This window comes from Hesperophylax consimilis, chromosome 22 (genome assembly GCF_061612785.1).
Source record: "Hesperophylax consimilis isolate HC1 chromosome 22, BYU_Hcon_1.0, whole genome shotgun sequence".
Classification (NCBI taxonomy): Eukaryota; Metazoa; Arthropoda; class Insecta; order Trichoptera; family Limnephilidae; genus Hesperophylax; species Hesperophylax consimilis.
In genome coordinates this window covers 24,536,462-24,552,322 of record NC_142857.1, presented here as the reverse complement: position 1 = coordinate 24,552,322, position 15,861 = coordinate 24,536,462, and the positions used below count along the sequence as shown (strand labels likewise).

Here is a 15,861-nt window from a genome sequence, read left to right as displayed (position 1 = left end):
AATGCAGATAGGCCTTACTTTTCTAAAATGAACACAAAAACACCCGAATCACTGTTCACAATCAATTGTTTATCTGAAAAAGCGATGGGCACAATGGAACAATTGAAATCATTTTTTTTTCTATCTTCTTAAAAAAAAGAAGGTAAATATATGTACAAAAAATAGGGACACGGTTAATACACACTTTTAATACAAAAAAAAAATGTGTACCAGTTAGAAAACAATGTGTAGTATTGATGTGATTTTATTAGCTAATAGCTGTACCTCGCCACGCGTTGCTGTCGCTCTGTCTCTCTGGGCAGATAGAGAAACAAGAGCATGTGTAGGTTTTACGTCCAACAGAATGGCGCTGTTTTTCATTAAAAACATGTTTCTCCAACAGATGGCGCTGTTTTACAAAAAAAAAACATGTTTTTACCTGTCACTGTGTAGGTATATAAAAACACACGCATATTTGAATGCAATGTTGTGAGAACTATCGGAGATTTGAGATTTTGAACAAACAAACATTTACATGTTTATTTGTATATATAGAGAATTTGACGTCTTTTCTTATGTTTTAATATAATACCTATTATAAAATAGTATTTTTAAGGTATTTCTTTATTTATTTTGCAAATAAACCTAAACTCACTACCTATTTTAGGATCATAGGTTCATATTTTGTGTAAAATAAGAGAAAAAATTAAACTAACCTAAAATTTTTGACATCAAAACAATGGCCGCCAAGTTAACAATCGGTTTTAATTTTAAGGAAATAGCTGAAATAACTATTAAAATGCATTATTTTTCATTTATGGAAACTGAAATACTTACTTCTCATTGTTATCTTAATACAACAAAGTGTTTTTTATATTTTGTGTAAAATAAGAGAAAAAATTAAACTAACCTAAAATTTTTGACATCAACAACAATGGCCGCCAAGTTAACAATCGGTTTTAATTTTAAGGAAATAACTAAAATGCATTATTTTTCATTTATGGAAACTGAAATACTTACTTATCATTGTTATCTTACTACAACAAAGTGGTTTTTTTAAACAAAATGTGAGTATTACCTGTCCATATTATATGTATATTTGACCAAAGGTTTTCAGCTAATTTTCAATTTAAGTCTTTTTATCACGATTATACCCATCCACTGAAGATATAAGGCAATAGAATTGGGTTGCTCAATATTTCCTTTTAGTAAAATTGACCAAATATTTTCAAATGTCGAAATTCTTTCTAGAGCAGATGATCAACTAAGCCCTCATGTGAAAAAACAGCATTATCGAAATAACACTGTTTTGGGCAGAACCATTCAAATTACGAGCCATACGTCCAATTACATTCATAGCGAAAATCGTTTTAAATTCTCAACGGCAGATGACAGTGCAAAACCTGTGGAGATAGCCGGTAGCGCGCTCTCAATACAAGTCGGCCATTACTTTTGAAACTGATGGTTTGTGCCATCATCGCTTGGCAGATTAGTTTTAAATTCTCAACGGCAGATGACAGTACAAGACCTGTGGAGATAGCCGGTAGCGCGCTCTCAATACAAGTCGGCCATTACTTTTGAAACTGATGGTTTGTGCCATCATCGCTTGGCAGATTAGTTTTAAATTCTCAACGGCAGATGACAGTACAAGACCTGTGGAGATAGCCGGTAGCGCGCTCTCAATACAAGTCGGCCATTACTTTTGAAACTGATGGTTTGTGCCATCATCGCTTGGCAGATTAGTTTTAAATTCTCAACGGCAGATGACAGTACAAGACCTGTGGAGATAGCCGGTAGCGCGCTCTCAATACAAGTCGGCCATTACTTTTGAAACTGATGGTTTGTGCCATCATCGCTTGGCAGATTAGTTTTAAATTCTCAACGGCAGATGACAGTACAAGACCTGTGGAGATAGCCGGTAGCGCGCTCTCAATACAAGTCGGCCATTACTTAATTGAAACTGATGGTTTGTTCTATCATCGCTTGGCAGATTAGTCATTATTATGATGATAAAGTTTTATTTCTGCATTGTGTTATTCATTAATATATTGTAATTGTCTAAAATTTTATCAATTATCAATTTTTGTTAGTAAAACGAAAAAAATTACGTTTTTTTTTTTCCTTTTATATGCATTGTACTCAAAAATTGTGAAATATTAATAGATTATTTGAAATAATGCCTTGAACACCCTTGAAGGGGGAAAGCCAGAAACATAAAAAAAAATAGTAATAATTGATTGAAATACACAAAACATATCTCAGAACACACGTTTTCATATAACGCTGTTTTTCCACATAACGGCTAAATTTGAAGCTGTGTGCAATTGGCGACATCAGATTTCTTTCAAGCCGGGGGATCATACTTCTAGAGATAATCTGAAAGTGTTGCCATCGCTTCATCGCTATTCCCCAAAGTGTGATCTAACTGGCCATTCCATACCAATGCTAAAAAAAAAAAAAAAAATAAAATAAAAAAAAAAATAAAAAAAATACCTTTATAATATCAGTTTTTCTCAAATATTATCAATAGAAAATGAGTAAGAATTTTTAATAATATGTGAAAATATAAAAAATCAAATCACCGCTGACGTCAGAAGAGATAGACATCCATGCCCTAACGTTAAAGCCAAACCACGACAAGACCACCTAAGTCACAAGGCCGGGAAACTGAATCAAATCGGCCTCTTAACTTGTACGAGAACCTTAAAAAAATGTAGCTTAATTTTTCTTTTAAAATGTTCTGTTGCGAAGGTCTAAGATGTGTCCTACTGTGTACTAAGTGGTACCCGACACCGTCCGACTCTAGTAGTTGTGTACCACTACAGTTTTAATAAATAGAGAAAAAAATCAAAAACGAAAATTGTTGGAGGTTCTCATACAAGTTAAGACGCTGATTTTATTCAGTGTTCCGGCCTTGTGAACTAGGTAGTTTTGGTTCCAGCATGTCTTAAATACACTATGACACCATTCGTACGTTGACCACCGATGAACGCACATCGCAAAAACCAGATCCAGAAAAGTAAAAGTCTGAATCACATATCATCTATCTAGTTTAAAACTGTCCTGAACGACAAAAATTAAATTGTCCAGGGGAGCATTTTTCCTGATTTTTTTCAACTAAAAGTGTGACTAGAGAGAGAGGTTGAGATGTTTTCTTCTAGTGCGTCGTTTAATAAGCCTAAATATATTTGTATATTCATTTCAACATTATTAAAAAAGGCTTTTAGCACTGGCTTAAGCAGTTCACAAAAACCAGACATGCTTTAGCGTTACATAATTCTAACTGACATTGTGATGTTTAAGGCGATGCACTACGTCGTGTAATATTTTGAATCGAGCCGCTATCAATAACACACCTTACGTAGATGGCGATAAGGTTTAAATTCCCGCTTAACACCATTCACCTGTTTTGATTTATGCAAGAAACAAACATCCAAAAAGTGCCTTTTATTTTATTTTGTGGATGTTCAGGCATAAATATTCAAATGTTTTTCGATCATTTTATAAGTAATTTAATTTGCCACATTATACAATAAAACCAGTGACCGGATAAATCATCAAAATGATAATTCATCACATCTTTAAAAAGTTATATAAAGTCATGGAAAGTGATGAAACAAAAATTTTATTAACTTGGTTAAGTAGGTTAGGTTAAAAAAAATTTTTTTTCATCGTTTTGAATGACTTTATATCACTTTTTAAAAGTGTGTTGAATAGTCACTGTGTTGAGTTAGAATGGAACCAATAAAACCATAGCCAAAAATGGGTTTGTAAGTAGGAGATTTTGAACTTTAAAGCAGTTTTCATAGGCCTTATACATTATTTTTTTCTGGGCTTATAAAAAGACTTATCTAAAAAATACTAGATTGTTTCAAAGGCCAAGATGTATTCTACTCGCAGTATTTAATTAAAGCATCTGAAACATTTCTAGGCGACCAAATTTTCAAACCAAAAACACATGATTTTGAATTACAACGTAGTGCATCGCCTTAAGATTGTTTTACATGCAAAATTTCAACAGTAACTTCAAAATAACAGAAATACATGTCTAAAATAACATACTATAAGATGCCCAACATGGTGAATGTATAACTTATCAAAATAACAATTAAACACACCTGTTATAAAGTTTTGAAAAGTGATGAAACAAAAACTAGATTAAATATGTTACATATGTAACTAATTAACCTAGTTTTTGTTTCATCACTTTTAAAGGTGTGTTCAATTATAATTTTGATGCGTTATCATGGAACCGTCCAACATACATCTTTAGATGTCTAAGACATATACTGAATAAAGATTTACTCAGAATGACTTAATTTGCTTTCTGCCAATCAATAATACAATATGGCACTATAGGTTTGGGTGGAAAACAAACACAACAGCTTATCGTAGCACAAAAATTAATATTAAAAAGAATTCTATTTAAATCATGTACATATTAATCGGAACTTCTCTTAACATCAGAAAACTAAAAACATTATATGTACTTCAACCATGTGTACAAATTTACAAAGATAATATTCTTAATAAAAATGCACCATCTCCAACATGTAAAAAAACAATGGGACAATTCAGTTGTTAAATATTTTGGAGTAATTTTTTAAAATTCATTTTCCGTAAAGTATCCGAAATATGGCTCCATAATATTTCATCAAAATGACAACTAAACACACCTTTAAAAAGTGATATAGAGTCATTAAAAGTGATGAAACCAAAACTAGGTTAAATAGTTACGTATGTAACCTAGCTTTTGTTTCATCACTTATATCACTTTTGTAGGTGTGTTGAACTGTCATTTTGATGAGATAATCCGGTCACCGTAAAAGCAAGATTGTAATGTATTATTTATGTGAATGTAAAAATGTGCTATGTGCTTAACACAATTTAAACACTTACAATATTATATTAAAACACAAATAACTTTGTTTACATCACTTTAATAATATATAACCTCTACATGTTTCATGAACAATGTTCACCTCATCAGGAGCAAGTATATACCTGATCCTGATGAGGTGAACATTGTTCATGAAACATGTAGAGGTTATATATATATAACATTTAAGGCATATAATATATATAACCTCTACATGTTTCATGAACAATGTTCACCTCATCAGGTATATACTTGCTCCTGATGAGGTGAACATTGTTCATGAAACATGTAGAGGTAAGATATATATTAAAGTGATGTAAATAAAGTTATTTGTGTTTTAATATAATAAATAATGACATCACAAAGTGAAAAGCTTTCAGAAGAAATTTTCTTCGAAAAATTACTTACAATATTACTCAGATTGTCGTTTATGACTAACTTTCAGTGTCAATTTAACGTAAAAATGATTTTTTTAGTAAATTGATTGATATGATCTAATGATCAGAAAAAAAATAAAAAAATGTTGTTTAGAAGAGTTTTACACTAGATAGACGATATGCGAAATAGTAACATTCAAATCAGGATGGTAAAAAATGCACAGCTTTAATAAAACCCTTGATTTAACGAGACACAACGATCAAATCATAAAAAACAAAAATAAAAATTCTTTAAAAACATATCTTTAATAAAAGTGTAAATAATAACAAAGAAATTTAATTTCATTTATGGAGTAAGTACTATCTACTTTCAAAAGTAATAAATTATTTTAATAAAATAATGCAGCAACATTATTTAACTGCCAAAAATACCTATTGCGTATGTATGGTACATACATAATATGGTACTTGTGTCAGAATTAACTATAAACGTTATTCACTTAAAATTACAATAAAAATGGGGAATGTTTAATTATTTTTAATAATAATAATGCATAACTATTCCTCACTCCAAAATAATTAAAATGATTAATTATAAAACATTAAAAAAATTATTAATATCGAATATTTCATACTTAACACAAACAGTAAATAAAATTTATTCTTTATCCTTATTAATTTTTGGATTTAGCCAACGTTTCGGAAAGCGTTACAGTGTCCACCATCGGGGCAGATGTCGATGATGGATACTGTAGTGCTGTCAGAAATGTCGGCTAAAGATGGAGGAAGAGCAAATGGCTATATAATACTTTTGGCCGCGAAAATCTCAAATAATAACTAAATTAATTCTCATTGAAGAAGAAGATAATAATAATAAATCTGTATGAAACATGAAACAGAACAAGACACAGAACCGGGATAGACGTCTTAATCAACTTGACCATTTGTACGTATTTATTAAACGTTGTATTTGTCAATCTCATATTTCAAATTCAGAATTAACAATATCATCTTGCAACTAATTTTTTCCGTATTTTTGGCATCTACCTTTTTGAATGGAAACAAAGTTTCTAATGAAATTGGTTTATAACCTACAGGGTTTTCTAATAAGAGGTGTTATTTTGATATTCAATCGTAAAAGATCAATGGTTTTGTTGCTTGTGTGGCACGTAGCGCCGTCTTGTTGAAAGTAAACGTGTCCAGATCAATACCATCCAATTCCGGCCATAAAAAATCATTAATCATCTCTCGATAGTGCAATCCATTCACCGTAACTGTTGCTCCAGCCTCATTTTCGAAAAAGTAAAGTTCAATGACTCCGCCGGACCATAAACTCCACCAAACAGTCACACGTTGAGGATAGAGAGGCTTTTCAACAATAACTCTTGGGTTTTCCGAGCCCCAGATGCGACAATTTTGCTTGTTGACGAAGCCACCGAGGTGGAAATGGGCCTCATCAAGATGATTTGCATTTGATTCACTCCAGTGAATTTTAATAATTTCAATGCGTTGTTGAAGCGTATATCGTTCCATTTTTATTAATGGCGTAGTTTCTACTTGTCAAATGTCAAAAAATGACAACTTCAAAAGTAACATCTACCAAAATAGCGGGCTATTCAAAATAACACCTCTTATTGGAAAACCCTGTAGATAGTGTCTCGAATAAACATATCCGATGTGTATTTATATGGGATACCTTGACTTTTTAAAAGTCTTAATGAATATTCAGAAACAACTTTTTCATAACCTTCAAAATAAGTTTTTTTTTTAAGTTGTTCCTAAATTCATTCTGTTTTTTTTTTTTAAATGATATCTTCTCAATGAATATAGTATATATTGCACAATGAGAGTTGAAGCGACTGACACATACTAGGATTGTGTGTATTGGTGCATATGTACACTCTTCTGACAGTGATGTCCTTGCGAAACATCACTGCGAAATAGCCTTTTGTCTTGCTTACGCCTACTAATTGTTTTTAGCGAAAAATGGACAAGTGTACCCATAAAAATAAAATTTTATAATTTCACTGGAATTTTCTTTTCTGAAGTCAACAATAATAAGTTTGAAATATGCTGTATGCAAGTGGAGTAACGTACACGCATCAACTCTCTCTGCAATTAATACCTATACAACATTAGCACTACACAAAGCAAATTGAGTCATGAATTTTTGGGCATTGAAAAGTACTTACCTTTGAAATTTGAAACAATGTTTCGATGAACAAGATAAAAAAAAGAGTACAAAAAAATTTACTCCATGTTATATAACCCAAATATGATTTCAAAATATTATCTATGGTTTTAATAAATTTTAAAATTTATTTAATTCTATATTACCGGCTGTACTCTGTTCATGTAGGTATTTAAACTCTTTGGTTTTCTTATTTTTATAAGAATACCAAATTAAAAGTTTATTAACTATTAAATTCGGATGCAGTTACCTCGTAATAACAATATAATAATAACAAAATACAAACTTATAAATTAACGTTAACTTTGGATGCATAAAAAATAAAGTAAAGAAATACGTATAACAATAAAAACAATCTCTTCAATCTAGCGACGTTACAGTGGTGAGGTTCTAACTGCAATTAATCAAAATGACTTATTGACAGTAGATAAGTAGTAAAAATACTTTAGTATTAAATTCAAATAACCTGTCAAGGTATTCCAGAAAAAAAATTAAACCATAAAAAACAAAGTTTTTTTATTATAATACATCTATTTTTTATTAAAAGATTCATTTATATGCGTATATATATATGTATTTTTTGGTTTGACTGAGGATTAAACCTTCCTCCCCAGGGATTAGAGTCAACCGCAACAACTGAGCCAAATTACGATTGGGTACTACCGACATTTATTTCATATATTAATTGCTGTAATATCATTCAATTTCAGAGAAATGTGTATATTTCCTTGTGTGTGTGTGCATGATTGCCACCTAAAGTTGACAGAATGTATTGTCATCGACAACGATTCTATCTGCTGAGTTTCGTCTCAGTCGGATGTCGGAAAGTGGGTTATTTTTCCACGTCCAATATTTGCGTTTATTAATTACCAAAAACAAAAGTGAAATGCAAATAGACGTATTTAAAAAAATTGAGTTAATTTGTCAATCTGTCAGATTTGGAAGTTATGATAAACATAACATTTGAATCTATTATAATTTCTTCTAAAATCGGTGTTCTCAGTGTTGCCATAGTATATTTTCAAGTTTTATTAAATTTCTATATTTCCTTGAAGGGTTGTTTTAGAATTTTTTTAGCCACAACATGATTATTTCAGTTAGAACCATCAATTTCCTCGCAATCTGTTATATTAAAGTGTCTGCTAATGATGATCACACAAAGCTGTACTGGTTGTCCACGGCGCGTGGGGGCTGGCCTGCCTCCTCGTCCGGGGGGCCCGGGGGACTCTCGTTGGTGCGCGCGGCGCTCCACAGGGCCTCCAGCTCAGAGCGTCGCATCCTCACGTCGCCCCCGTGTATGGCCCCCAACTAGAATTATGCCAATCCAAAGGAATGATTACACGATTTTTTATTATAAATATATTTATTATCACAAATTATGCATTATTTTATCATACAATGTTAACCGTTCTGTTACAAAGCAAAAAATATCCAACGTACCTAGATATGATTTGAGAATATTATGGTGATTTATTTTTGGGGTGTTTCAACGTTTCGAACAGCGTTACAGTGTACACCATCAGTGTATTATGTACATCTCCCCTGATGATGGACACTGTGAAATTATGCGAAACGCTGGACAAATAAAGAGGTTTCGAACACGGCATAGCACCCCAAAAATAAATTACGATAAATCTAACCTTTCTGTTATCGTGTTCTGTAAAGGTAAACGTAACTTTCGTTATAATCTAAGAGTTCATAGATGGTTCATTTGTATTCGTCACAGTTATTATATAGTGAAAGTAAAATTATCTCAACTAGCAGTTAAAAACCCTCTTTTAAATATTTTCCCACTCAACTGGTCTTTCCCATCTAACGATATTGTAATTCTTAATTCTGATAAACTCCGCCCACACTTACCCCTCCCCCCTCCTTCCACTTCTTCTTTCCAATTGTAATCTATATTTAATTTTTGACTTCAGTATATACTTACTAATGATGAGGTGAACTTCGTTCATGAAACATGTAGAGGTTTTATATAATAAAGTGATGTAAACAAAGTTATTTGTGTTTTAACCTTCCAGCGGGCGCGTTGAGAAATTTCCCTTGAGCGGGCGCTTGTCGTAAATTTTACGTCATCAAGTTTTCTCCATGTAAGTGGTGTTTTCTTTATACAAACGTTAGGGAATTTCTTTAAGGATATGAAAAATCATAATAGGCAGTACTTAAAAAAAAAAGTGGGTGTGTCAAGCCTACGCAAGACAGAAGTGAAACTTCTAGTTTCAGCTGATGCTTGGCGTGGCGCAGTTCGCTGGTGTCTGAGAGAGAGGAAAGAAGAGAAGAGAGAGAACGTTCGTGAGCGGCTCCCCCACCTCAACAAGGTTTCACTTCAAAAATGCCACAGCCGAGAATCGAACCTCGCTTAACTGATTGAAAGCCAACCACGCTGAGCACCAACTGTAAGCAAAGCCGCATAAATTGATTATATTATGTAGGTTCTGAAAATATGAGAGCTTGTTATGTTTTATAATGTTACCTACATCACACCCAAAATATAATATATTTTTAAAAATAATGTACAATGTACAGAAATAGAATCCCACACAAGATCGCGTAGTGCGCTCTAGCGAACGGATATTTTATCAGAGGGAGATAGTTTTAATTTTTTTTTCTGTAAATTATTACATATTATCGAAATAAATAAATTAATTAAATAAATGTAATACAATTATCATAATATACGGATTAGATAATAATTTTAATCCAACACAATAACGCAAAGCGCGCTCTAGCGGAGTAATGTTTTATCACAGTGAGATAAGTGTTTTTATTATTTTGCAATATTATTTTCTTTTAAAAAATGTTCTGACCTACTAAAAAATAAGATATTGAATGAAAAAGGCGTTAAAAACAAAAAAATAATGTGCGATGGCCGAGAATCGAACTCGGATCAACTGCTTGGAAGGCAACTATGCTGACCATTACACCACCAACGCCAGTTGTCGGGATGAGCTAAGAAGCATTTATATGTTACTTCAAAACTTTGACTAGATCAAATGAACTTTAATCGGTGGTGGGGGTACCCGCATTTTCGTTTCGGTCATGAGTCGGTTTTACTCCGGTCCTCGAAATTGCATGACGCGCGTAAAGAAGTTTCACTTCAAAAATATATTTGACTTTCTTAAAAAAAACGAAGCAACACTCTAAACATGTTAATATTTCAAAACAAAATATTGTATCCACCTATTTAGTCAGAATCAATATTCTCATCCTTACAATTTTTACAAACCACCTCAACTGAAGAATGGTTTTTGCATGTTAAGGACTGGCAACGGCAACACTTCATTGATGCTGAGGATCTTTTCTTATCCAGTGCACATAACCGACAAACACCGCATTTTGGAAAGCTTCTGTTTTCTTCTTCTGTTATCGGTTCAACTGCCCTACCATTCACTTTGAGAAAAGCATTTATATCTTGCGGTAAATGTTTGACATTTGATTTGACTCTAGCATAGCTCGAAGCTCGATGCTTACAACTAAGTCGCAAGAGTGGGGGAAGCGATAAGGCGCGTTTGTCGTAAATTTTACGACAGCGCGCCCGCTGGAAGGTTAATAAAATAAATAATGCCATCACAAAGTGATAAGCTTCTAGAAGAAATTTTCTTATTAAACGCTTTTTAATGGTCAAGTAATTTTGCATTAATTATGTGTTTTGTTAGCTGCATATTTAAATATTCGCGTCAGTTATTTGGTTCGTTCTTATGCCGCCAGAGGTGCGCTCTGTCGGCCATCAGGGCAGGCTATGCGGAATTTAACCGAAACAAAAGATTTGAATTTAACCAATCAGAGGACCGAAACCGTCCAGACGCTGGCGTAATAATACTATCATATAAGGCAGTTGTACATAATAAGGCTCTCTGTAAATTTTTCAAACACATTGATACTGCTAAAAGATCACAGCAAGTGCGCAACACCAGATTGGGTTCTTCTTTAGTGTATCAGCTGGTGAATACCAGAACATCCTTTGGACAAAGGAGTTTTTCTTATAAAGCTCCGTTGCTTTATAATATGCTCGGTGAAAATATAAAAACTATAGGTTCGTTGAATCTATTCAAGAAAATGGTAAAAAATTCCATGCTGGCTGAGAGTGGTGATTTTGGATTGCCAATGTCATCCACCTTACGTATGTTCGGGTGTAAAAAAATAATTAAATTTACGCCATCTATCAATGCGTAGGTTATAACCAGAGATGTGCTTTATTTCAAATGGAAATGCAAAATGGGTATTTTCCATTTTGCATTTTAAATGCTTTTCTAAAAACCATTTTGCATTTTAAATGCTTTTCTCAATGCATTTTCCATTTTAAATGCTTTTTTGCAACATTCTTCCAACTATCTCCACTCATCTTTTTTTCATAAGCCCCAAATATCAGTCGGTCCTCAACCTCGCTATGAGAGATAATTTACATTTGTCAAGTTGCTCCCTGGTAGGAGCCCTGGCAATTGAGTGTTACCATTACAAATACTGATTCAAATATTGAACATGGGGCCATGACGCTGTAATATTAAATTTTAGATTACTATGTTTTTACGTTGGCAACATTAGTCCCGCGCAAATTTTTTGTGGTTCATAATCTGTAGTCGTGGTATTTTTGGATTTACCATCATGTAATACGTTTATTCTACATTGATTTCCATTATTAAATGACAAAATTGTTTAAAAATTTAAAATTAGTTTAATTGTTTGACCTGAGAAACCATTTTGCATTTTCAATGCATTTTGAAAATAGGTATTTTGCATTTTGCATTTGAAATACTTTTCTAAAAAACCATTTTGCATTTTCAAATGGAAAAGTTTTGACCCATTTCCATTTTGCATTTCAAATGGTTTTGGGTACCCATTTTGCACATCTCTGGTTATAGCGTATGTTACGTTTACCCTTAACGGATTTCCCCACTATTGTCTAAATTCATGTAAACAAATTGTGCAGTATGTGGGTAATTATAAGTGATTTAATTAAAGATTTGAGCTATAAATCGCCATTCTCCTATCCATTTCCATGCTCTAATTTATATTTGCAGCACATTTCGAAGGAAACCGTTTGCATGTTCCGAGTGGAGTATAAATTCTAGTTTCACACCATATGCTGCAAAATTCCAAGGAAAACTATTATTTAAGCTCGTGGACTCTTATGCAGAAATACTCTTTAAGTTTAAACCAGTCTTGTGTTTTGAACGCAACTTAAAATTCTATTTGCAGACTCATCTGTTACAGCCCAGCTGTGTGTAAAACCAAGTACAATAAAATGCGTCAAAGCTCACCCAGCTCCAAAATAATTTTTTGGTTCTCCATGTGACATAGATTCACCAGTTTCTCGCTTGTACCAGTTTCCGGACACTGTAAAAAGTTGACATTTCGTCGCATTGGAGGTTTTACAAGCTATTTTAGGTATTATTTACGTATTTGTTAGTCAATAAACAGTACCACTTGCAACAATATTTGTTCTGTTAAACAATTTAGTCTGTAGGTGCGGTATTACATCATGTTGTAACATTGACTCAGCTGGCTTGAAAGACATTCTCTAGCAGAGGCGGCTCTAGGGATCCAGATGTGTGACTAATCTTTATTCGATATTGTGAAAATGCCCATACATTATTATCTATATCAATTTTTAAGCCCGCGACTCTAAATACATACTATGTTAACTTCTCAGACATAGAATTTTATTTATTATGTGTCCCTTTGAGAACTGTCAAAACGTGATAATTTTTGTGTTATTTACGAGTTTTACTAAAATTTTCATAACTCACGTTTTGGGAAACGTAGCCTCATTCTAAAAAATGTTTTGGAAAGATTATGAAATTCACTATCGCATTGTGTTGTTATACGTAAATATTTGCGTTTCTAAATATACATTTTATGAAAACGTCAAAAATATGTAAAAATCGCTTACCATTATTTCAAAGCCTTGAAAAATGTACCTTTTTCTGAGTAGCATAAAGGAATAACACTTGATATATTGAAGAAATATATTTAAAAACTATTAGTCACCTCAAAACATTAACCGTCCAAACTAAAATATTTTTAATAAATTATTTAGAAACGCAATAAATTATTAACGAACATCTTGACAGTTTCAATCGGCTTAGATAATGCACCTCTACGTTCCATAGATATTCTTGAATACAGACACATAGCGTTATTCATTATTGATACTCTGTTTTTTAAATCATGGCAATCCGTATACTAGTGATGGAAATAAATCAATTTTTGTAAAATCTCGCGCGTATATGTGAAAAGACGTTCTAATGTCTTGACCGCTATTATCATATTTACGTCTTTTGACGTTCTAATGTTCTGAGTGGTTAATATAGTAAATTGAAAATAGCTACACAATTCATGTACTTACGGCTAATTATTTTTAAGAGATTACATTTTAATGTAACACAACATTAAAGTAAATAAAATAAGAGTTTTAAACGCCCATCGGCAGTATCCAAAGATACTGGTCGCGAAGCAATTGAAAAACAACCAATGTTCCACACACAACAAGCGTGTAAAATGAAAAACCGACATGTTTATGTCACCATTTCTTTAAAACATATAATATTCATCATGCTGTCTCCCTCACGGCCATGACCTAAGCGTCCCTAAGCTTTTTTAGTTACCTAATTTTTACTTCGACGAAAGATATAGTCCATCTCGTTTATTCTATGGCGCGCATAGGGACAGAAGATGCCACAGCTGGGACATTCTTTAAATTGACCCAGCGAACTTGGACTTGAAAGTTAGTGGCATAAAAAACTGGATGGAGAAAGTATAGCACGGTTGACGACAAAAGGGAGAGGAAATACAAAATAATAATAAAAAATACTATAAATAATATTTATACATTAATTGATTTCATACATTTTACAAAATTTAAATTAACTTAAACTATTTAATAAAAAATAAACTTAAAGTTAACTAGGCGAAACAAGGAACATACATAATATACGAGTGTAGCTACCAAAGCAAAACATACACAGTGGAATGGAGGATACAAAACATACATAGTGGAATGGAGGATACAAAACATACATAGTGGAATGGAGGATACAAACATACACAGTGGAATGGAGGATACAAAACATACACAGTGGAATGGAGGATACAAACATACACAGTGGAATGGAGGATACAAAACATACACAGTGGAATGGAGGATACAAACATACACAGTGGAATGGAGGATACAAAACATACACAGTGGAATGGAGGATACAAAACATACACAGTGGAATGGAGGATACAAAACAACACTTTCTACAATTTACACATACGCTAGCTTAGGACAACTGTACATTTAAAGCTACTATAACCACTGATCTGTGGATGTGATGCACAGAACATAGAAAAACCTAATAATTAATTGCAGCACGCTCAAGGTGATATTCCCTTATCCCAAACAGTTTTTTTATAATATCTTATTCATCATAATTATCTCTTTTTTACATTAGCTCCACACAGGAGAATAATTTCCCTCGAAGCCTATGTCATCCTAGGGGGTAGTTTGTGGAGGTTCTTTTTATGGAAAGGAAAGAGAGGAAGTTCTCAGAAGGAAAAAGGTACGAGGGGTGTGTAGGAACCTGGGGGTCAGTGTGTCCAGGAGAGAGAGAGAGAGAGAGTCTGGCTTGAAAGGTCAAAAAGCCTTCATCAACCGGTTTCTCAATCAGGCCCGCCATGCAGCAGGTGGGCAGAAGTAGTCGCCGCCAAGACTCCACATGTCTCTGGGCACCCCTGCTACGGCAGAAGTATTGGTTATCCAATAAATGGTTCCTGGGGGCAGCAGTACAGTACTTATACCGGCCTCCCAAACTGGACACAAAATCAAGCTCTGTAATTTGCCAATATATGTCAAATTCAGTAGCCCGCTACGTGCCTAGACTCGAGCGCCACGCTTTGTACACCGAAGTGTGTTGCATGTACTTCTGTTCGTTTCATTGGGCCACGTTTTTTGTTTGAATAAGTTTACAAAATGGAGTCTTCTTGCAAGCGTAAACATGACACCTGGACTTTCCCACTCTCTGGGACTATGTACTATACTAAGTTAGTGGCGACATTGGTATCCATTCAAATCCACATGGAAGGTAATTGATATTAACGTTGAAAAAAATTAAAACGGTTTTCAATCAAAACTTCAAATTAAAAGATTGGATCATTTTTAGATTTTTCTATGTTGTCATTTTTTTTAAACACAAATTATTAACTACATAATATTAACACAGAATTTGATTTAGTTTAGTTAATATAGTAAACACTAGGCAATATGCATGCGTAAAATTTTCAAAAATCATGCGAAAAGAGTCAAAATATTAATAACAATTCGTAGCCGTAGCATTTTGCAAAGTTCTTAAGAAAAACAATATTAAGAAAATATGAACACATTGAAAATATGATCAAAAGTGATGAAACAAAAACTAGGTTCAATAGTTACATATGTAACCTATTTAACC

The 15,861-nt window shown here is 33.1% G+C and overlaps 2 protein-coding genes across 2 annotated transcripts in view; one reads left to right on the top strand and one right to left on the bottom strand.

Moving 5' to 3' along the window:
- Ogg1 (8-oxoguanine DNA glycosylase) overlaps positions 1–15,861 on the top strand; it is a 427,234-nt gene that overhangs the window by 124,464 nt on the left and 286,909 nt on the right. The window lies entirely within an intron of this gene.
- The window catches only part of Lnk (SH2B adapter-like protein Lnk), a 35,844-nt gene continuing 25,597 nt past the window's right edge, over positions 5,615–15,861 (bottom strand). The window contains exon 5 of the mRNA XM_089645375.1: positions 5,615–8,734. Within this exon, the coding sequence (XP_089501501.1) occupies positions 8,579–8,734 (156 nt within the window). The 3' untranslated portion in view covers positions 5,615–8,578. The remainder of the gene's footprint in view (positions 8,735–15,861) is intronic.